The 24,943-nt window shown below is 37.9% G+C and overlaps 1 protein-coding gene across 1 annotated transcript in view; it reads left to right on the top strand.

Moving 5' to 3' along the window:
• The first annotated feature begins 4,503 nt into the window (after window positions 1–4,503).
• Window positions 4,504–24,943, top strand: part of LOC140238858 (cathepsin J-like) — a 48,273-nt gene continuing 27,833 nt past the window's right edge. Inside the window, exons 1-4 of the mRNA XM_072318756.1 lie at window positions 4,504–4,889; window positions 5,759–5,951; window positions 7,427–7,641; window positions 9,125–9,362. Coding sequence (XP_072174857.1) covers window positions 4,626–4,889; window positions 5,759–5,951; window positions 7,427–7,641; window positions 9,125–9,362 — 910 coding nt within the window. The 5' untranslated portion in view covers window positions 4,504–4,625. The remainder of the gene's footprint in view (window positions 4,890–5,758; window positions 5,952–7,426; window positions 7,642–9,124; window positions 9,363–24,943) is intronic.

A 24,943-nucleotide genomic window follows, 5' to 3' on the forward strand; every position in this document is an offset into this window, starting at 1 on the left:
TTATTCCACCGCCAGTGTTGATTGGTTGGTATTTGTTCATAGACTGAAATGGTGCACAAATGCATAAGACAATGCACTGTATGTATGGGTTTCACTATCATTTTTTTTTAATGATACCAGATTGCAATTAATTGTGCAAACTTTAACGTTCATGACGTAGTTTGACTTGTCATTGTAACATCAGGATTGCTTTTATGATGATGATGATGATGATGATGATGATGATGATGATGATGATGATGATAATGGTGGTGATGGTGGTGATGGTGATGACAATGATTATGACGTCCATGGTTATCATTGTTATTAATTCTATCATTGTTATTATCATTGTAATTAATATATAGCTATCATGATTGCTTGATTCTTGTCATAACGACACCTGAATTAATTTGTCTTGTCATTTTTATTCCACCGCCAGTGTTGATTGGTTGGTATTTGTTCATAGACTGAAATGGTGCACAAATGCATAAGACAATGCACTGTATGTATGGGTTTCACTATCATTTTTTTTAAATGATACCAGATTGCAATTAATTGTGCAAACTTTAACGTTCATGACGTAGTTTGACTTGTCATTGTAACATCAGGATTGCTTTTATGATGATGATGATGATGATGATGATGATGATGATGATGATGATGATGATGATGATGATAATGGTGGTGATGGTGGTGATGGTGATGACAATGATTATGACGTCCATGGTTATCATTGTTATTAATTCTATCATTGTTATTATCATTGTAATTAATATATAGCTATCATGATTGCTTGATTCTTGTCATAACGACACCTGAATTAATTTGTCACGACATAAACACGTTGTCTTGACATCGATCTGAAATGTGTATTTTTTTTTCTTTAAAACGTTCACTTTTCAAATTTCAAGTTCCTATCTGTGACATACGACGCTTTATACAAGACTGTAGACGAGGCTGAGAACACGTGCAATTTTCACCCCTCCACCCACTTACTGAGTTTGATTTCAATATTTATTTCTTGTATAGGCCTGTATAATTGTATTTACTTTAAGCACTTTTCACCATTCGTATTCACATTGATGTCTGTGACGAGCACACTTACTCTCTGGTGTGAGGCACGTTTATTTCTGGCGTGTCAAAACATGACATTTGATCGGTATGCTGTGTTCAACTTAAATAATTTGTATTTTATTCCCCACTCGTGTAGTATTTTTATTTTTTATTTACACCAGTTAAAGAAAGCTAGGTAATCTCTACTTAATTACAGTCAAACCTTTCACTGAAGACCACTCAGGTAAAACAGAAAAGAAAAACTTCTTCAGGTGTAGGCGTCTCTTTTTATATAGACAGGTTCACTTATCCCTTACAGGATTACTGCCTCGAAATATTGTCATTTTCTGTATAGGAAAGACGCTGATGGTATGAACATAGTTAACGTTTATGATGCTCTCAACAAAACATGTATGCCTGTTATTATTAGACACGTGGTCGTTACAGAGAGACGATCGCGAGAACAGGGTTGAGTGTATTTTCACCATTGGGGCAGAAATATCGGCAATTAACCAGTTATGCGCACCCCCCCCCCCATAAGAAAATCAGCATTTCATTCCAGCCTGTTATCACGAATGTGTCTCAATCATGTAATCATGCAATCGTGTAATAGCTAAGTTGCAATATGCCTATGAGAGGTAGATGCAATCGGGTGTTGGCAATTTAGACGTCAATGAAAAAAACATGCCTTACGTTGTTTGACACGTTTGTGTCACCTGACACGTTTGTTATCACCTGACATTTCTAGACATATGATAGCGTTCATTTTGCTATCATAGACTGTCTCGTGATAAGACGCGATGTTATACATATTTTCGTTATGATCATTGTTTGCGTAGACGGTAATCATGCGCCTTTGCTCAAACCAAACCGAAAATTATTATTGCCTTGATTGCTTTGATTTTTAGCTGTGCTGTATGGGTTATGAACTGGCGAACGTGTGGATGTATGTGTATTGGAGATATGCACAGCGTTCATCTAATACACCCGGTGAAAAGAAAATTGTAAATAGATACTGGAGAATTCTTTGCAGATGAAACTATGCCTTTTGGGAAGAGAAATTCTTTATCATATTTATAGTTTATTGCGAGTTATCTTTATGTAGTTGTCGGTTTAAAAAAGAAGAAGAAGAAGAAGAAGATAAGTGCCTGACCTAAATGTGTGCAATGTTCGTAGTCAAGTTGAAATATGCTTCATGTTTATGTGCATCTTCTACAAGAATATCATATTTATCTTATTTTTCACTCTACAACTGCAGCAATTTTCAACATGTAGTGTATTCCGTGTACAGACAGTTTTTTATCGCAAATTAAGAAATTATGAGAGCTGTATATATATTGTCATATATTGTATTGGAGGAATGCAGAAGCTTGACGTAATATTGATAGAATTTTGTCCGTGTGTCGTTACTCTTGACAAATTGCCGGAGTAAAATGTTTGATGAGTTAGCAGGCTATGCAGACGAAAGAATGTGCACAAGCTTTCACACTGCTTTTCATATTGATGACATGTATTTCATTGTAGCTATCACTGCGTAATAAAGTCCATTCTGATATCAGAGCAATATTACATTGTCCGGTTTGGGTTTTTCGCCGTATCACATGCGTTTTATGTCCTTTCAATGCAACCGCATACTTTCACTTCCGCTTTGAATGGTGAGTCATTTCTATCTAGTATATTGTATTTTACCCATTAAAATTATGACTGCTCAAATACCGTATACTATGGTGTAGCAATCTTTACTTATATGAAATGTTGGAATATTGGCATAACTACGGTAGGTTACGCTCACCGTCCTCAGAGGATTACTGTATGAAACAGCGATTGACAGTGTACGGCTGTGATAAGATTACTCATCCTTGCCTAAAGCATGTAAAGTGATGATGATGATGATGATGATGATGATAATGATGATGATGATGATGATGATGATGATGATGATTTGAATTCCTAAAATAATGATAATGATGATAGTAATAAAGGTCACCATCATCATCGTCATCATTATTAACATCACCATTTAATGATAATTTATCTTCATTGCCATCAGTATTAGTATCATTAGGTGAGGAAAAGTCAATTAAATGACCTGTAGTGCCTTCGTAGTCAATATCATTTTAAAGCCAAGCAAAGCGCAGCCAATGTCCAGCGTTAAGCACGTAATAACACAAACAATATGTGGCTCCTACTTACGTGAGGATCTAAGCAAACATACAAAATGCCTGGGAGAAAAGAAAATGGAAAGCGGCTCAAGAGTGCTAACAATGCAATAAATAGTATGTTTCAGCAGTATGAACATAATGAGTTCAATTTGTGTATACGTGCATTAGGGCGGGTTTTCACCTCCCAGGTGTGAAGTAGATGGAAGTACATGCATGTGATAATTGCGGGTTAATGAATTTATACTTGCATATAATTCCGGCTCACGTTATGAACGTAACGGAGTACTTAGCTGATTTCCACGAAAAAAAAAAGTAGATCTGGACAAATTTGTCATTTATCAAAGTAACAGAGATTGGGAGCAGATATAGAGCGAGAGAATAACGATGAAAACATATAAATACCACGTTGCAAAAATATTTGGTTGGATTAGATAAGCGACATGATAGAACAACAAAAACAAGGACGTTAGACATTAGGAGAGAACGAGGACAAAAGAACGCAGATATTCTATAACGGTTGTCTGACCTGAAATTAGATACGTTTGCATCTATTCTGAATAAATCGAATCAAGGCAGCCTCCAATGTGTTATCAATAAAGTTTACGAAATTTTAAATACAATGATCGCCATTTGTTATTTAGACGCAGCCATCACACCTGAGATTGGATAAGGTGATAATTTCATGAATTAGCAATAAATCAGCCTCCTAGTGACCTGCACTTAAAACTATGCTTTTGATGTACCTTATATTAAGGTTGCTTGAGTTCACTGACTTCTTACTTTTACAGTCAACTTTTAACATGGAAGGAAAATGCAGTTACATTTTATCCTCGCGATGTTCTTTAGTGCAGGCCGATTTTACGTTTCTAACTGTTACGTATATATGAAGTAGATACGCAAGTGTCTATGTGATATACGCAAGTGTCTAAGTGACAACATTAAACATCACTGGAAAAAAAAATTGATATGCTGGTGTGTCTTGATGTGTACCTGACAGGTCCTATGACTATTCTTATGACGTTTAATGAAGTCATATCAGTCACATGCGACATTAGTAAAAAAAAAAAAAAAAAAAAAAAAAAAAAAAAAAAAAAAAAAAGTGCATGGCCTGTGTGTGACAATTTCAGAGCGTATTAAAGTTTGTGCATACAGTTCCAGTGTTCGGCAGTGCTGGCCTTTGCTATTTGTTCAGTGAAGTATAGCATCTCCTCTGACTTTGTCAATACAAGGCATGCTGTAAATGTCAGGTGACAGATTGCATGTGACTAGCTGTTGGTGTTCTGTCTACTAGTGCGTGGCCGGAATATCCTTGTTTTGAGAACCTCATTGTCAACCAGGCAGCGCACCACATCAGACATTCAAAACAAGATCAATACACGGTGAGTTTTGTCTGTCATATACGAGTTGGGTTGCACCGTACTATACAAGATGGCGAAATTTCTCACATGCATGGTTCTTTTGGCCGTGCTCTTCGCTGCGTTGTCGCACGCAGCCGTTGTAGATTCCGCGGCGCTAGACCTGTCCTGGCTCGACTGGAAAATCAAGTTCGATAAGCACTACGCGACGGCGCGGGAGGAAGAGGTCGCCCGGGCGAGGTGGACGAAAAATCTCGAGTTCGTCGAGGAGCACAACGAACTCTATCGACGAGGACTGAGCAGCTTTCGAGTGGGGTTGAATGCAAGGTCGGATCAGGTATCGGACCTAAAACATTTCAAGTTTAATGTGAGAATATGCATACATACATGTACTTCATAATAAATATGCTGTGATATGTGTACTACATAAGTACATGTATGAATATATGGCCTATGCATGTAAGTGAGGGTGTATGTGTGTTTGTATGTATGTATGTGTGTAGGATGTATTTATGTATGTATGTGTTATGTTTGATATATTGTTATAGTGCTTTTATATGTTATGATATACTCATATATCTCTTTTAATGGAACCTTAGGGAGACACTTTGTCATGCTTATTATCACTACGGAGACTCAAATTATGTCTCCTCAACGTCTGAGGACGAGTTCCGAGTCTATACTCGGGCAGGTGTCTATGGGAAATGCATGTTGTAGCAAAATCAGTCCGTCCTCAACGGGTTAACCCGCATATTTTCTATACACTATCTCGCTAGATCAACAGCTTTCTTTATATATATATATATATATATATATATATATATGTATATATAAGAGAGAGACAGACAGACAGATAGACAGACAGATAGAGACAGAGAAAGAGACAGTGAGAGAGAGAGAGAGAGAAAGGAGAGGGAAGAGGGAGAGGGAGATATAAGGTAAAATTATCGTAAAGTTTTTACACAAGACACGACATCCAGGGTCATAAGTGTCTGTTTGAAATGTAGATTTTTGCGTTTCCATGTTTACATGAATCGGGTCATTTTCTGAATGTGTAATTTTCGACGTAATAATTATTCCTAGCTAAAAATACCGATGGTTACGCTGGGTATAAGAGAAATTTTAGTTGCAAACAATTTTTTCGTAACTTTCTAGTTTTAATGTTCCATTTCTTTCTCTTTTGTCTCCTGAACTATTTTGAACGAGGACGTCACTCCTTTTCAACGTCGACCCCTGGTGGAGCTGAAACCTCAGCCGCGGTACAAGAAGCCATCCCAGCCAAGCCGTTCAACGTTCTCACTAGGATTAGCGCCCTCATTCGACTGGCGAAACTTTGGCAAGGTAAACCCCGTTGTGGATCAGGGGTCGATTGGTGAATCGTTCGCCTTTGATGCCGCAGGTGAGAAGGAAGACACAGCCATCATGAAAAGTGATAATAATTCATTACAGTACACATTCACTCAAACACTCTCATATTGTTCAGTTATTGCATGTTTAGTGGAGTAATATTATACTTGACATCCCCATGAAAGTCATATTTTCCTCAAGAAATCCCGAAGGGACTGTTTAAAGGTGTTAGACCACAATTGCAGAAAATGCGATGGGCCTATTAAAAACAAATAAAAAACAAAAACAAAAAACCTATGAAATTCACATTATTTTATTCTAGTCTCGTCAGCAGCCAGTCAAATCCTGGAATTATATCGCAGCACCTGACGTGACATCACTGCAGGCAATATAACAATTTCGATCCTCGCTGCATTTGTCACGTGATTGCATTATGACTAATCACCGATCCCCATAGTTTATGTATCATATTTGAAAGGTTTGATGGTAAGACGGGTTAAGCACCATCTTCGAATGTTTTAGAATATAAGCCCATCATCAGATAGAGTAAAATGGAACCTTTCCAGTGATACCTCACTTGTTGCATAAAAAGAGGTATCGTTGATGTTATGATTAAGAATATCCTATAGGCCTATTTTCTTAATATTTTCTTTGTTTTCGTCAGGTTTCACTGCAAATGTCCCAAATTGACAAAAAAAAAGAGTTTACTCGTTTTCGATCATTCTCTTCATTTGATAGAATCACATAACAAAAATGAATTAATTAGGAAAGAATATGATCCTTGGTAATGTTGTTAGTATCATTACTGTTTTCGTTTATGTACTCCGAATGTTTTCTTTTTTTTATTTCATGATTCAGTTGGTGTGTAATCAGCTTTGTACACAGTAATTTCATTCAAAACAGTAAGTGGTTGATGTTCACATATATTATGTCTTTTATATCTCACCAACTTTGAAAAAAAAAAGTGTTTTCATTTTTCCTAAATAACTAAAATCGTTACAGTCCGAAATGTCATCGGCTTTTGAGAGCTCGTCCATAATTCTTCCTGTAAGTCAATACCGTAAGAAGAAAGAATACAACTTTATTTCAAATCAATATTTGATTGTCATCCATGATGATAAGAATTGATTTTCAGCCTGATTTCTTTAAGCTGGAAATTATGAGTGTTCTCCTAGCGAGTTCAACATCGCAACCACCATCTCAGCAACTGCGACAACATCTGTTAAATGATAACAAGCAACGATGATGATAATGATAATAATAATAATAATAATAATAATAATAATAATAATGAAAATAATAATAATAATAATAATAATAACAATAATAATAATATTAACAATGATAATAAATAAATAAATAAATAATTATAATCTATTGTCATCATTTCTATCAACATCATCATAATTATCGTTATCATTCTCATTATTATCATCATTATCATTATCATTGTCATTATATCGAAATAGTAACAGCATTATTAGTAAAACCGAGGAGCTATGTCATTCTCTATTTTTACCAACACAGATGCCGTCGCCAGCTTTTCCGCCATCAATGAGGGAACCGAATTATCCGAACTATCCGCCCAAGAAGTTGTCGACTGCTGCCTACCGGAATCGCTTTTCAGCGCTCAGGTATTCACCTGTATCAAGAACAACGGCGGGCTGTGTGCGAACAACACCTACCACACCGGGACTGGCGTCAAACCTTGTAATAACGACTCGTGCAAGGCAGTAGCGTCGGTAAATCAGCATTTACTATTTTCTTCACAATCATATCACCCAGAAAACCATTAAAACAGTATGCTGAAACATGGGTGGGGTGGGGGAGGGGGGGGGAGGCGGCGGCGCTGGGCAGAAGAAGCGGTTGCTCCACCTCACACCGCGAAGATATTTTCAAAGTTTGTCTTGTCGAATTTGAAAAATACTGAACACATTCGGAGAATAAAGACAGATCTTGAGAGATGTTTTTGTTTTGTTTGGGGTTTTTTGTTTTATTTTGTTTTTTGTTGTTTTTTTTTTTGCCTGCATTTTGCATCTGTCAACACACCAAAATTTAGTTTGGTGGTAAGATCGGGCCCTAACAAGTAAATGATGTTAAAGATATCGGCGTGGCCGATTCTCTGGCTTTTGGTTACGATCAGGCGTATAAAGGAAAGTAAATTTGTTGTTTTGGGATGTTTTTTTTTTCTTTTCTTTAAGTTTGTTTTGGACTTTTTCCGTTTTGTTGTTGTTTGTTTCTTTGTTTGTTGGGTTTTTTTTTTGCAGCTGTGTCTGCTCATGAACAGTTTAGGCAAATTTCTGTTTATTCTAGTGTCTTATATAGCATAGCGTGCATCAAGATGGATTCTAGTCCTACCGAGTAATCGCTTTTACTACCAATTATTCTGGTGAACTACTCTGGCAGCAAACACAGTCTTTACCTTACCACACAGAGAGTCATTGCATGTTAGTAGAAATCAGCTCAAAATTGAACATATTATTCTTTTCGTTTGTCTGTTTTGGCTTTCACTGTTTGCGTGTTTGTTTGTGTCTGGTTGTCTGGCAACACGGAACATGTGTTCGCAACAAAGGGGGAAATAAATTGTATGGATTTTTAAGACTTGTTACAGTTAAATTGAATTGTGTATGTACATGTATTAAATTCCCTGTTCTTCCAATGGGAATAATATTTTGTTCAACTGTGACATAAAGAACAGAACGCTCTTTCCTGCCACCGGCGAAAAATGAACATTTCGTAATGTTCTTTACACAATAAAGATTCCCTTTTACTTCATTTCAGGACATCTTTAATCATTGACTAAGAAACATTGCTCATATGTACTAAAACGAGGAACATTATTCAAGTGACGAAAAAGTCACGTGATTATGAGGAAGGCCCATCTGAAGTTTCTATCAGACCCCACGTGACGTTTGGTAATTTCTGCTCTACAAATTATATTAGTTATTTATTTCATCAGAATGGTGTCATATCTAATATTCATCAGATCAGCTGCAGTTTACTAATCGCCTCTATAAAGAATAGGGTTTTTTTTCCCCGGATTACTGTTTTCTTTCCCCGTCGATATGTCAACTAGCCCAAGCACGGGGGTCGAAATGTCGAGGCGAACAACGAGACGGCACTGTCCGAGGCGGTAATGTTTACTGTTTGTTTGTTTGTTTGTTTGTTTGTTTGTTTGTTTGTTTTTTATTACTCTTTTTTCTCAATTTGTCAACTACTGAGTAGCCAAAGCACGGGGGTCGAAATGTCGAGGCGAACAACGAGACGGCACTGGCCGAGGCAGTCTTGTTTACACCCGTGGTAGTGGCCGTGGACGCCAGTCACACGTCATTCCAGCTCTACGAAGGTGGCGTCTACAGTGACCCGTCATGCTCGAAGATCGAGCTCGACCACGTTCTCCTTGTCGTGGGCTGGGGCACCACACCTAACGGAGAAGAGTACTGGATCTGCAAGAATACGTGGGGTAGGCTTGATTATGTCGTAATTCAATTCAGTCCTTTTACTCATCCATAAGAAATAATGCAATATAATGATAGGCAGATACATAATTTTAGGCAGAATCGGGAGCATTGTGTATTACAAGATGCGATGCATAAATAGAATAAGACACAAAAGAATAATCTGGTGGGCAGGTAACCCCAAGAAATATGTATAGGTTATAGACAGACACCAAGTAAGCGTAAAGATGTACATATTTTCAGAGGTGTAATATCGGGAAATGTGAAATTATTTGATTTGAGACACCCTCAGTGGAAAGCAATTGTTTGTTTAACCCTAAAAGGGCGGGGGGGGGGGGCGGAATCCGCCCCCCCCCCCCCCCCTCGACGTTTCGCGCTATAATTCTGTTACGCGAGAAGGCCCCGTCGCGAGGCTTCTTGACTTTGTTTGTTCAAGTCTCGCGCAACTTTTGAGACCAAATTTGCGACGTCCGCGCGTACTTTTGCGAAGCCACGCCCATTTTTGTAACGGAATGTCGCCCCAAAACGGGCACAATTTTGTGATTTTGTGTACATTTCCTATGGAAAACAGTGCTCTGTCGTGAAAGTCATAAAAACCTGATTATTTTTACAATTAATCACTTTCATTGATTAGTTTTGTGCTAATTATGGTAGAAAAGTGGTCAGTGACAAATTCCAATGAAAAAAACAAAGAAAAAACAAAAGTTGAAAAACAAAGAAATACATCAGAAATTCTGAAAACAATAAAATACATAAGAATTGAAATGAATTTTGGAAGTTTTTGTGATGTACAATCGTTGAATATGCTGCAACAGATTTACAGACCAAAAATTAGACTCTCAATGCTTTTAATTAGGCTAAAATATGATCTTGAGCTTAATTTGCATAATTAATTAATTAGGTGATACGCTATCAGCGTATCACCTATTGTGATTGTCAAAATCTCTCTTTATTAGGTGATACGCTATCAGCGTATCACCTATTGTGATTGTCAAAATTTCTCTTTTTAGGTGATACGCTATCAGCGTATCACCTATTGTAATTGTCAAAATTTCTCTTTTTAGGTGATACGCTATCAGCGTATCACCTATTGTGATTGTCAAAATTTCTCTTTTTTTTTATTCTTCTTTCTTTCTGCCACATTTTGTGTCGTCAATATCTCAATAATGACATTACGGAATGACATGACATTTTCAGTCAACATGTCTCATGACAAAATCTAGCCACAATAAGGTTTTCATGACAGTAACATATCTATGACGTCATCTAGGCGCCATTTTGTGATTTTCGGACCTTGTCACGTGATCGATCATAACTTCATAACTAGATGTTATTTCTGTATCATTTTCGGTGGACATGAAGTTCAGGGGCCCGTTTCATAAACTTGTCATCAGTGACAACTGCCACATTTCAATGACAAATTTGCTCTCAGCCAATCAGATGGAAGGATTTCAGTAGCTTGTCACATCTATGACAACATGTCACTGATGACAAGTTTTATGAAACGGGCCCCAGGTCACGCTCTATCTTACTTTTTAACGCTAGTTACACAGGTCATCATTACGCGCGCGTAAGCGCGCGTCAAAATTTTAAAAGACTCAAAACGACTTCCCAATGGGAAATCTCGAAGTTTCAGACAATTTTAAGCGTTTCAAACATTTTCTCGCGTGCGCGTCCGTCCGCGCAATTTCGCGCGCAGAGGGCGTAACCAACATGAAAATGCTATTTTTTTGACTGATTTGGATTCCTGATACTTTGAGTAACAATATCCACTGATTTCCGATCGATGTTGACCTATAACAAAGGAATGCGCTGGCGTCAAAGTTGAAATTTCGTGTGCGCGTCTATGTGGAAATATAGCGAAAAACATGTCTTTGTTTATTTCGCAATAGCTCTTTAAAAAGTCCGTTGACCCTATGTTTTTATTGCATATTACAAAAGCATATGAATTGGAAATAACGTTTCAAGTATCAATATTTCCCGAAATACATTATGACGTCATCATATCATCATCTGAAATCAAAAAAGTGGAATTAATTTTTTTGAGGTACTGTTTCTAACATTCATTTGCTCGTATCTCTGTTGTTTAAGCTCAATATTATCCCAAATTCACATATGTTGTACTTTTAACATTTGCCTTTCAAGTCCATGTCATGGTTTTGAAATTTGATGACGTCATCATACTTTAAATTGTGATTAAAAGTAAAGATGCAAAATCGGACAAGTTTACGTGTTATGTCTATGGGAAGTGATTTTTTTTTAAACCATCCATTGACTTGACAACGTTTAAGCGCCTTTATCTCAGCTGATTTTGCTTCATTTCCTCTGAAATTTAAGTATGTTGTAGCTGAGACAATAAGCTGCAGTAATCATGCATTTTGTTCTTTGAAATCTTCTCATGAGGTTGACAATTTTGCAGTTTAAAACTGAAAATGAGAATGGAATGTGGACGAATCGATTCCTGATTCATCTTTCACATACATAAGTTTACGTTCCTCATATTTTCTCGTCGAGACGTATGGCCGAGTGGTTAAAGGCGCCGTCTCAGAGACGTGAGGTTGCACTCGTGCGGGTTCGAACCCCACAAGATCAAGAAACAAAATACCTAGCTATTTTACTTTTTTTTTTCTTCAATGGTGTATTACACATTCGTCCATGTAGAAATTACGTTCGTATATAAACGCACCTATACACACACACACACACACACACGCACACACAATATCCCTCTGTTTTGTGTTGGAGACCACATTGCTTCGACAGCTGCAGAATGTTGCATCCTGACTCTGTCAAATAGTATGTAATGACGACAACGGAGGTGTTGTACTTTGAGCAATTGTCTTTCAAGTCCATGTCATTGTTTTGTACTTTGATGACGTCATCACACTGAAAATTGTCATTAAAGGCAAGGTATCAAAATCAGCCGATTATAGGTTTTATGTCTGCGGGACGTATTTTTCCGAAATTGCCAGAAATGGCACAGCGACCTCAGTCGTTACAAGGCCGCATTTCCTTCTAGCAATGCAATACATGTTCACGCGGCCACAATTGTTGAGTGGGCATTGACTTTTTCCCCCTGTAATATCTATACATTTTTTTTTTCGGCCTTACCGTTTCCGTGGATGTCCCGTGGCCGAGTGGTTAGAGAAACCGTTTTGCATGCACGCTCAATATAACTTCAAGGTGCCTATATCACATTCTTTTCTTTGTCGATCACAGATGACCGACATCTGATGACCCCAGGCGTATCACCTAACTCGTCAGTGTGACGAGTTTCATGTCTCGTTTTTTATTCTTCTTTCTTTCTGCCACATTTTGTGTCGTCAATATCTCAACAATGACATCACGGAATGACATGACATTTTCAGTCAACATGTCTCATAACAATATCTAGCCACAATAAGGTTTTCATGACAGTAACATATCTATGACGTCATCTAGGCGCCATTTTGTGATTTTCGGACCTTGTCACATGATCAATCATAACTTCATAACTAGATGTCATTTCTGTATCATTTTCGCTGGACATAAAGTTCAGGTCACGCTCTATCTTACTTTCTAACGCTAGTTACCCAGGTCATCATTAGGCGCGCGTAAGCGCGCGTCAAAATTTTAAAAGGCTCAAAACGACTTCCCAATGGGAAATCTCGAAGTTTCAGACAATTTTAAGCGTTTCAAACATTTTCTCGCGTGCGCGTCCGTCCGCGCAATTTCGCGCGCAGAGCGCTTAAGAAACATGGAAATGCAATTTTTTTGACTGATTTGGATTCCTGATACTTTGAGTAACAGTATCCATTGATTTCCGATCGATTTCGACCCATAACAAAGGAATGTACAGGCGTCAAAGTTGAAATTCCGCACGCGCGTCTTTCTGCAAATATAGTGAAAAAACATGTCTTTGTTTATTTCGTCATAGCTCTTTAAATCGTCCGTTGACCCTATATTTCTATTGCATATTACAAAAGCATATGAATTGTAAATAACATTCCAAGTATCAATATTGCCAGAGAAACGCGATGACGTCATCAAATCGTCATTTTATATAAAAAAAGTGGAATTGATTTTTTTGAGGTACTGTTTCTGACATTCATTTGCTCGTATCTCTGTTGTTTAAGCTCAATATTATCCCAAATTCAGATATGTTGTACTTTGAACATTTGCCTCTCAAGTCCATGTGATGGTTTTGATATATGATGACGTCATCATACTAGAAATTGTGATTAAAGGTAAAGACTCAAAATCAGACAAGTTTACGTGTTATGTCTATCGGAGGTGATTTTTTTTCAAACCATGCATTGACTTGACAACGTTTAAGCACCTTTACCTCATCTGATTTTGCTCCATTTCCTCTGAAACATAAATATGTTGTAGCTGAGACAATAAGCTGCAGTCATCATGCATTTTATATTTTCAAATCTCCTCATCAGGTCGACAATTTTGTAGTTAAAAACTGAAAATGAGAATGCAATCTGTACGGAATGATTCCCGATTGTTCTTTGCAACTGTATATTGGTCGAATCCACGCGGCAACTTGTGGGAAGTTGAATAGCGCCATCTCAGTCAGCACTGTCACGACAGTATTATCATACATTTAAGTTTCGCATAGAATCTCCAGGACAGCCATATGGCGTAATCGCTTAGCGCGCTGGGTGTTCATAACGCCATACCGGAAGGCGAGAAGTTCGACTCCCGCGGAAGTTTTCTCTTTCTTTTTTTTTTTTTCCGGCAATTCAGCTTTACTCCGATGTCATTTATCGTATTATTTTACCAAGTATACGTAACCCGTGAACACGGCTGCTCTATTTCCCTCGTTTTGTATTGGAGTTTGGAGATTGGGTTTGCTTCATTAATTTTGTCACACTTAATGTTGTAAATTGCCCCTTGTTACAGTGTCCCGCTTGCCACCTTTCGTTTGCTCTTTCCTTTTCTCTTCATTGGTTCTTGTAATATTGTAACAGGATAGGTAGGAACATGTACGTTTAGATAACTGGCAGGAATGGGAGCTGAATTGATTAACTCTAGTCCAGGTGTATGGCGTCTCGCTCATCTCTTTGAAATTCCAGGTTGTTATTGTTTGACCCAATAACGGAGTTGTATACAGGTTTTATGTTGCTATAGAGGTATCTTGTGCCACATGAATGGAAGGCATCACTGTCTAGTAGTAGTAATGAACTTTTTCATGTTGTAAATGATATAAAGATATGGATTTCACATCCAATCTTCGGGACAGCCGTGTGGCTTTATAGTCGCTTAGCGCGCTGCATGGTCATTATGCACTACCTTAGGACGAGATGTTCGGGACCCGCAGGACGCTATTATTTTTTTTCTCTCTCTCTCTTTCTTTGTTTTTCTTTTGGCAGTTCAGCCTCATTCCGATGTCATTACCCCACGACACACAGTCACTCAAGTTCCCTTTTTTTTTTTTTTTTTTTGTCGGAGGCTTGAGGTTGGATTTGCTTTATTTATCATACGTAATGTTGTAAATTGCCCTTGATATACAGTGCCCCGCTTGCCACCTTTCGTTTTCTCTTTCCTTTTCTCTACGTTTGTTCCTGTTACACTGCACAAGACAGGTCGGAATATAATTTACATAACTCAACTGGAGCAGGAATGGCAACTGAATAAATTAACTCTAGGACAGGTGTATGGCGTCTCGCTCGTCTCTTTGAAATTCCAGGTTGCTATTGTTTGACCCAATAACGGAATTGTAGACAGGTTTTATGCTGCTATAGAGGTATCTTGTGCCACATGAGTAGAAGGCATCACTGTTTAGTAGTAGTAATGAACTTTTTCATGTCCCTCCATGTCAATTATAGTGTGTTCAAAGGGGTTGTGTGTCTATCTGCCAAAGAAAAGGAAAACCTTATTTTCGCCATGGCTATTTCTCTATACGTAACCGTAGGTGATGAGTGTTGTTGGTATCTGAGCAGTGAATAACACAACATCAGGCTAAAATCCCCCTTTTATACGCGCTAAGCGTTCAATTTGATATATCTTTATTTATGTAGTCAATCACTGCTAATGGCGTTACAGAATTATGTTATAACACCTTTCACTGAAAGTTTATAAAGCAAAGTTTATGGACAAGGCAAGCAATTGTACATGAATAATACCAATGATTTCAGAGGGAAATTATGGTATACCTAAATGTAAGGGTATCATTGCTTTGGAATTGCTGAAACAATATCTTGGCACGAGGTCTTCCACCTCTAATAACTGATCCCTTTAAAGATGTGTCGGTCACGGGTGATCGTCATGATTCATCTTTCACGTAGAAGCTTCCGTTCCACACTCTTAGTTCGAGAAGACTTACCATCATACTTCAAATTGTGATTAAAGATAAAGACTCAAAATCAGACAAGTTGACGTGTTATGTCTAAGGGAGGTGATTTTTTTTTTTAAACCATGCATTGACTTGACAACGTTTCACCACCTTTATTTCAGCTGATTTTGCTCCATTTCCTCTGAAACTTAAGTATGTGGTAGCTCAGACAATAAGCTGCAGTAATCATGCATTTTATTTTTTCAAATCTCCTCATCAGGTTGATAATTTTGCAGCTAAAAACTGAAAATGCGAATGGAATGTGGACGAAACGATTCCTGATTCATCTTTCACATACATAAGTTTACATTCCTCATATTTTCTCGTCGAGACGTATGGCCGAGAGGATAAAGGCGACGTCACAAGATACGTGAGGTTGCACACGTACGGGTTCGAACCCCATAAGAACACGAAACAAAATACTTACATCTTTTGCTTTTTTTCTTTTATGGAGTATTCACCTTCGTCCATGTAGAAATCACGTTTTCATGTAAACGTACACACACACACACACACACACACACACACACACACACACACACACACACAATATCCCTTTGTTTTGTGTTGGAGACCACATTGATTTGACTGGCAACTTGGACTTGAAATTACAAATGTTAAAGTGAAGATGGCTCTTAAAAGACCGCATGGCCATGTTTGATTTTTTTTTTTTTTTACAATATAAAGACCTATTGGTAAATATTCATTCACATATCCTTTCCAATCAACTTACTTGGACACGCCGACACCACACGAAATTTTCAATTGGTTGCATGACAGAAACAATTTCATCTGAATTATGTAGGACTGCATAAAGAATTGGACTTCACGAATATTTCTCAATATTATATTATACTTCAAGTCGCTACTTAACATTATTTTCGTTGTCGATCACTGAAAATGAGAATGGAATCTGGTCGAAACGATTCCCGATTTATCTTTGTAACTGTATATTGATCGAATCCACGCGGCCACTCGTGGGAAGTTGAACAGCGCTATCAGTCACTTGACGTATATCGCCAAAAAACTGAATATCAATGTAAATTTGTGTTGTGTATAGCATACATAGATAGATTTAAGTTTCGCACAGGATCTTCGGATCTTCCGTGTGGCAGAATCGCTTAGCACGCTGCGTGTTTATAATGCCCGACCGGAAGGAGAGAAGTTAATCGAGTCCCGCAGGACTTTTTCCTTTTATTTCTTTTTTCTTTTCTTTTTTTTCAGCAGTTCAGCTTCACTCTGATGTCATGAACACAGCTACTCTATTTCCCTTGTTTTGTATTGGAGTTTGGAGGTTGGGTTTGCTTCATTAATTTTGTCACGCGTAATGTTGTAAATTGCCCCTTGAAACAGTGCCACGCTTGCTACCATTCTTTTTCTCTTTCCTTTTCTCTTCATTTAGATTTTGTTCTTGTTATACTGTAGCAGGATATTTAGGAACGTGTACGTTTACATAACTAACAGGAATGGGAACTGAATTAATTAACTCTAGTCCAGGTGTATGGCGTCTCGCTTATCTGTTTAGAATTCCAGGTTGTTATTGTTTGACAAAAACGGAGTTAAAGACAGGCAGGGAAGGAAGTGACTTGATATTGCTTCATATTATATGAGGAATTTCGGGCAATACCTTTCCAATTAGTGTAGTGATTTTGACAGGGTTCTCTGTCGTTTATTTTCGTCATGGCTGTTTCACTAGTTTAGCCATAGGTGATATGTGTTGTTGGCATCTGGGAGAATAGAACAGATCAGTACCAAACTGGAATAGCCCTATAAGCAATGTGGTAAGCATTCAATTTGTTGCATTATCTTTCTTCTTTAAAGTCAATCACTACTGATCGAATTACACCATATAATATGGCACGTTTCACTGGTAGTTTAGGAAAAGGGAGCTAATTCAATGCAAGATACAATGATATGTGCTACCATTGATTTTAGAGACGTCATTGTGGTGTGGTGCTGGTGGTGGTAAGGGAATCATTGCTTTTAAATTAATGAGACAATCCTTGGAACTTTGCATCAAGAATATAATGCATGTTCGTGCGGCGTTTTTTTTTTTTAATCCTGACGTGGACATTATTTTTCTTTATCTTGTTTTTAATTCAAGAATGTTATATCTGAATATGTTCGATTTAGTTACGGTTTCAATGCATCTTGTTTACCATCTTCTCTGACATTAAATTGATGGTTTTTAAATTTGACATTGTCTGTCAATTTGTCTGTTTATGCTCATAAAACACTGCTATAACAACTAAAACATTTGTTTCACTTGTCACACGCAATGCTATGGATTGCAGTTGTGCATGCAGTTTTCCTTTTGCCACCTCTCGTTTTTCTCTCCCCTTTTCCCTCACTTTGGTTTTGTTATACTGCAGATGGGAATGATTACAATAACATAACCCAACTTGAAGTAGGAATGAGAACTGAATAAATTAACTCTAGGCCAGGTGTATATAGCGTCTCGCTCATCTCTTTGAAATTTCAGGTTGTCATTGTTCTATCAACGGAGTTGAAGACAGGCTTTATGTTGCTATAGAGGTATCTAGCTCCACATGAATGGAATGCATACGCTGTTTAGTATTAGTAATGAACTTTTTCATGTCCATCCCTGCCAAGAAAAGTGTGTTTGACGGGGTTCTGTGTCATTGTGCCTATGAGAAAGCAAAGTTTTATTTTCGCCATGGCTGTTTCTCTATGCGTAGCCGTGAGTGATGGATGTTGTTGGCATCTAGCTGGGCAGTAAAAGTATCATGCTATAATACCCCCCCCCCCCCCCGTTAGGTTCTAAGCGTTCAATGTGATATATATTTCTTCTTCATTATGTCAATCACTGCTGATGGAATTACAGAATTATGCTATGACACGTTTCACTCAAAGCTTAAAAAGCAAAGTTTATGCACTATACAAGTAATGGTGCATGAATCCTATAGACCATTGATTTTAGATGAGAAATTATGATATGCCTATAGTAGGGATGTCATTGATTGGGAATTAATGACACGATTAAGCATTTTCATAATCCTTATCCTTCACTCTAACCTCCGTGAAAATATCATATTTGAATTCAACCAATAAGATGGCAAAAAATGCATGCATTCATGTTTTATCAATATACAATGTATGGACTTTCCAAACATTCAACAGCGATTATCTCAAAATGAACATTGTGTGGGTTAGCACTATATTGCATCGACCCCTTCAATTGTCTATCAAGTTCATGTCGATGTTTTCTAATTTGATGACGTCATCATACTAGAAGTTGTGATTAAAGGCAAGATATCAAAATCAGCGAAGATTACTAATCGCTGCCTCATGTTCCTGTGTTTGATCGTCCAGTCAATACCAAACTGACGACATACGTTGAATATGTTATACTTTGAACAATTGTCTATCAAGTCCATGTCGATGTTTTCTAATTTGATGACGTCATCATACTAGAAGTTGTGATTAAAGGCAAGATATCAAAATCAGCGAAGATTATGTGTTATGTCTATGGGGGGATTTTTTTTTTAACCATGCATAGACGATAACGCTCAAGCACTTTTACCTCACTTGATTTTGCTTCATTTCCTCTGAAACTTAAGTATGTTGTAGCTGAGACAATAAGCTGCAGTAATCATACATTTTATTTTTTTTTCAAATCTTCTCATCAGGTTGACAATTTTGCAGCTTAAAACTGAAAATGAGAATGGAAGGTGGACGAAACGATTCCTGAGTCATCTTTCACATACATAAGTTTACGTTCCTCATATTTTCTCGTCGAGACGTATGGCCGAGTGGTTAAAGGCGACGTCTCAGAGACGTGAGGTTGCACACATTCATTCATTCATTCATTTTCATTTTCATTTCATTTATTTCATTCCTTCTTTCTTTTTCGTCAAACATAACACGAAATGTATCAGAAGATATAACATAGGCATGTATTCGACTTTACATGGTAGATAATGGTTAACAAATACGAAATTATACATGCATACCGGCAAAATACAAAGTTATGTTTGGAGGATAAAAAAAAAAAGAAAGAACTGAGAGGTTCACTGAAAAGCATGCTTGTAAATTGTGAACCACTCAAAAGGATTCTTGTGAATACATTAAACTTTTTTTTTTTTTTTTTTACAAAGACAGGAGAGAACAAGACAGTAGAAACACAACGACATTACATGACTTTACAGTAGGGTATACCATGACACATGCGGGTTCGAACCCCACAAGATCACGAAACAAAATACTTAGCCATTTTACTTTTTTTTTTCTTCAGTGGTGTATTACATATTCGTCCATGTAGAAATCACGTTCGTATAGAAACGCACCTATACACACACACACACAATATCCCTCTTTCTTGTGTTGGAGACCACATTGCTTCGATTGCTGCAAAATTTTGCAGGCTGACTTTATCAAACCGATTATAGTATAAGTAATGACGACTACGGAGGTGTTGTACTTTGAACAATTGTCTTTCAAGACCATGTCATTGTTTTGTACTTTGATGACGTCATCACACTGAAAATTGTGATTAGAGGTAAAGACGCAAAATCGGACAAGTTTACGTGTTATGTCTATGGGAGGTGATTTTTCTTTTAAACCATGCATTGACTTGACAACGTTTAAGCACCTTTATCTCAGCTGATTTTGCTTCGTTTCCTCTGAAACTAAAGTATGTTGTAGCTGAGACAATAAGCTGCAGTAATCATGCATTTTATTCTTTGAAATCTCATCAGGTTGACAATTTTGCAGTTTAAAACTGAAAATGAGAATGGAATGTGGACGAAACGATTCCTGATTCATCTTTCACACACATAAGTTTACGTTCGTCATATTTTCTCGTCGAGACGTATGGCCGAGTGATTAAAGGCGACGTCTCAGAGAAGTGAGGTTGCATACGTGCGGGTTCGAACCCCACAAGATCACGAAACAAAATACTTTGCTATTTTACTTTTTTTTCTTCAATGGTGTATTACATATTCGTCCATGTAGAAGTCAAGTTCGTATATAAACGCACCTATACACACACACACACACACACACACACACACACACACAATATCCCTCTTTTTTGTGTTGGAGACCACATTGCTTCGACTGCTGCAAACTTTTGCAGGCTGACTTTGTCAAACCGATCATAGTATGTAATGACGACGACGGAGGTGTTGTACTTTGAAAAATTGTCTTTCAAGACCATGTCAATAAGCCAGTTCGGGGTTAGCTCATGGGCACATGGGTACAAATGACCTTTCTTCTTTCTCAGTTGATTAGGCACTCCACTAGTTTCAAGCGACAGAAGGCATGAGCTTGCCCAACGTAACAATTTATGGAATTCATCAGTCATGTTCAAACAAAGGATGAACTTGCATAGACCAGGTGACCAGAATGATCCTTCCATTGACATTTTGGAAAGCATCCATTTCATTATTTTGCATTGAATGTATTAACAATCTCTTTCTATTGATATTGTCAGACACCGCTTTTGCTGTCATGTGGATGTGCTGGCAAGCACCACTTATAGGGATCAGTTGAATAATCATTACATTACAGATGCTTATCTCAGTGAATTTAAAAACCACCATGCTCTGCTGGTACAGATGACCTTTTTCTGCTCATGCTCAAAGTGGAACCCCGAACTGGCTTATTGTTTCGTACTTTGATGACGTCATCACACTGAAAATTGTGATTAAAGGCAAGGTATCAAAACCAGCCGATTATAGGTTTTATGTCTACGGCACGTATTTTTCCCAAGTCGCCAGAAATGGCATAGCGACATCAGTCGTTACAAGGCCGCATTTCCGTCTAGCAATGCAATACATGTTCACGCGGCCCCGTTTGTTGAGTGGGCATTGACTTTTTCCCCCTGTAATATCTATACATTTTTTTTTGCCTAACCATTTCCGTGGATGTCCCGTGGCCGAGTGGTTAGAGAAACGGATTTGCATGCACGCTGAATAATTTCAAGGTGCCTATATCACATTCTTTTCTTTGTCGATCACGGATGACCGACATCTGATGACCCCAAGCGTATCACCTAACTCGTCCTTAGTGTGACGAGTTTCATATCTCGTTTTTATTCTTCTTTCTTTCTGCCACATTTTGTGTCGTCAATATCTCAATAATGACATTACGGAATGACATGACATTTTCAGTCAACATGTCTCATGACAAAATCTAGCCACAATAAGGTTTTCATGAGAGTAACATATCTATGACGTCATCTAGGCGCCATTTTGTGATTTTCGGACCTTGTCACGTGATCGATCATAACTTCATAACTAGATGTCATTTCTGTATCATTTTCGGTGGACATGAAGTTCAGGTCACGCTCTATCTTACTTTTTAACGCTAGTTACACAGGTTATCATTACGCGCGCGTAAGCGCGCGTCAAAATTTTAAAAGACTCAAAACGACTTCCCAATGGGAAATCTCGAAGTTTCAGACAATTTTAAGCGTTTCAAACATTTTCTCGCGTGCGCGTCCGTCCGCGCAATTTCGCGCGCAGAGCCCGTAAGCAACATGAAAATGCAATTTTTTTGACTGATTTGGATTCCTTATACTTGGAGTAACAATATCCATTGATTTCCGCTCGATTTCGACCTATAACAAAGGAATGCACTGGCGTCAAAGTTGAAATTCCGCGTGCGCGTCTTTCTGCAAATATAGTGAAAAAAACATGTCTTTGTTTATTTCGCCATAGCTCTTTAAATCGTCCGTTGACCCTATATTTCTATTGCATATTACAAAAGTATATGAATTGTAAATAACATTCCAAGTATCAATATTGCCAGGAACACGCGATGACGTCATCATATCGTCATTTTAAATAAAAAAAGTGGAATTGATTTTTTTCAGGTACTCTTTCAGACATTCATTTGCTCGTATCTCTGTTGTTTAAGCTCAATATTATCCCAAATTCAGATATGTTGTACTTTGAACATTTGCCTCTCAAGTCCATGTGATGGTTTTGAAATATAATGACGTCATCATACTAGAAATTGTGATTAAAGGTAAAGACTCAAAATCAGACAAGTTTACGTGTTATGTCTATGGGAGGTGATTTTTTTTAAAACCATGCATTGACTTGACAACGTTTAAGCACCTTTACCTCATCTGATTTTGCTCCATTTCCTCTGAAACATACGTATGTTGTAGCTGAGACAATAAGCTTTAGTAATCGTGCATTTTATGTTTTCAAATCTCCTCATTAGGTTGATAATTTTGTAGTTTAAAACTGAAAATGAGAATGCAATCTGTACAGAACGATTCCCAATTTATCTTTGCAACTGTATATTGATCGAATCCACGCTGCCACTTGTGAGAAGTTGAATAGCGCCATCACAAGTCAACCAGTCACGACAGTATTATTATACATTTAAGTTTCGCACTCGGTCTTCAGGACAGCCGTGTGGCGTAATCGCTTAGCGCGCTGGGTGTTCATAATGCCATACCGGAAAGAGAGAAGTTCGACTCCCGCAGGATTTTTCCCGTTTTTTTTTGTTTTTTTTTTCGGCAATTCAGCTTTACTCCGATGTCATTTATCATATTATTTTATTAAGGGTACGTAACCCGTGAACACGGCTGCTCTATTTCCCTTGTTTTGTATTGGAGTTTGGACATTGGGTTTGCTTCATTAATTTTGTCACACTTAATGTTGTAAATTGCCCCTTGTTACAGTGTCCCGCTTGCCACCTTTCGTTTGCTCTTTCCTTTTCTCTTCATTGGCTCTTGTTATATTGTAACAGGATAGGTAGGAACATGTACGTTTAGATAACTGGCAGGAATGGGAGCTGAATTGATTAACTCTAGTCCAGGTGTATGGCGTCTCGCTCATCTCTTTGAAATTCCAGGTTGTTATTGTTTGACCCAATAACGAAGTTGTAGACAGGTTTTATGTTGCTATAGAGGTATTTTGTGCCACATAAATGGAAGGCATCACTGTTAAGTCGTAGTAATGAACCTTTTCATGTTGTAAATGATATAAAGATATGAATTTCACATCCAATCTTCGGGACAGCCGTGTGGCTTTATAGTCGCTTAGCGCGCTCCATGGTCATTATGCACTACCTTCGAGACCCGCAGGACGCTATTATTTTTTTCTCTCTCTCTTTCTTTGTTTTTCGTTTGGCAGTTCAGCTTCATTCCGATGTCATTACCCCACAACACACAGTCACTCAATTCCCCCCCCCCCTTTTTTTTTGTCGCAGACTGGAGGTTGGATTTGCTTCATTTATCATACGTGTAATGTTGTAAATTGCCCTTGGTATACAGTGCCCCGCTTGCCACCTTTGTTTTCTCTTTCCTTTTCTCTACGTTTGTTCATGTTACACTGCACAAGACAGGTCGGAAAATAATTTACATAACTCAACTGGAGCAGGAATGGCAACTGAATAGATTAACTCTAGGCCAGGTGTATGGCGTCTCGCTCATCTCTTTGAAATTCCAGGTTGTTATTGTTTGACCCAAGAACGGAATTGTAGACAGGTTTTATGTTGCTATAGAGGTATCTTGTGCCACATGAGTAGAAGGCATCACTGTTTAGTAGTAGTAATGAACCTTTTCTTGTCCCTCCATGTCAATTATAGTGTGTTTAAAGGGGTTGTGTGTCTATCTGCTAAAGAAAAGGAAAACCTTATTTTCGTCATGGCTGTTTCTCTATACGTAGCCGTAGGTGATGAGTGTTGTTGGTATCTGAGCAGTGAAGAACAGAGCATCAGGCTAAAATCCCCCTTAGTTATACGCGCTAAGCGTTCAATTTGATATATCTTTATTTATGTAGTCAATCACTGCTAATGGAGTTACAGAATTATGTTATGACACATTGCACTGAAAGTTTGTAAAGCAAAGTTTATGGACAAGGCAAGCAATTGTACATGAATAATACCATTGATTTCAGAGGGAAATTATGGTATACCTAAATGTAAGGGTATCATTGCTTTGGAATTGCTGAGACAATATCTTGGCACGAGGGCTTCCACTTCTAATAACTGATCCCTTTGAAGATGTGTCGGTCACGGGTGATCGTCATGATTCATCTTTCACGTAGAAGCTTCCGTTCCACACTCTTCGTTCGAGAAGACTTACCATCATACTTCAAATTGTGATTAAAGGTAAAGACTCAAAATCAGACAAGTTGACGTGTTATGTCTATGGGAGGTGATTTTTTTTTTAACCATGCATTGACTTGACAACGTTTAAGCACCTTTATCTCAGCTGATTTTGCTCCATTTCCTCTGAAACTTATGTATGTGGTAGCTGAGACAATAAGCTGCAGTGATCAT

This window comes from Diadema setosum, chromosome 15 (assembly GCF_964275005.1).
Source record: "Diadema setosum chromosome 15, eeDiaSeto1, whole genome shotgun sequence".
Taxonomy (NCBI): Eukaryota; Metazoa; Echinodermata; class Echinoidea; order Diadematoida; family Diadematidae; genus Diadema; species Diadema setosum.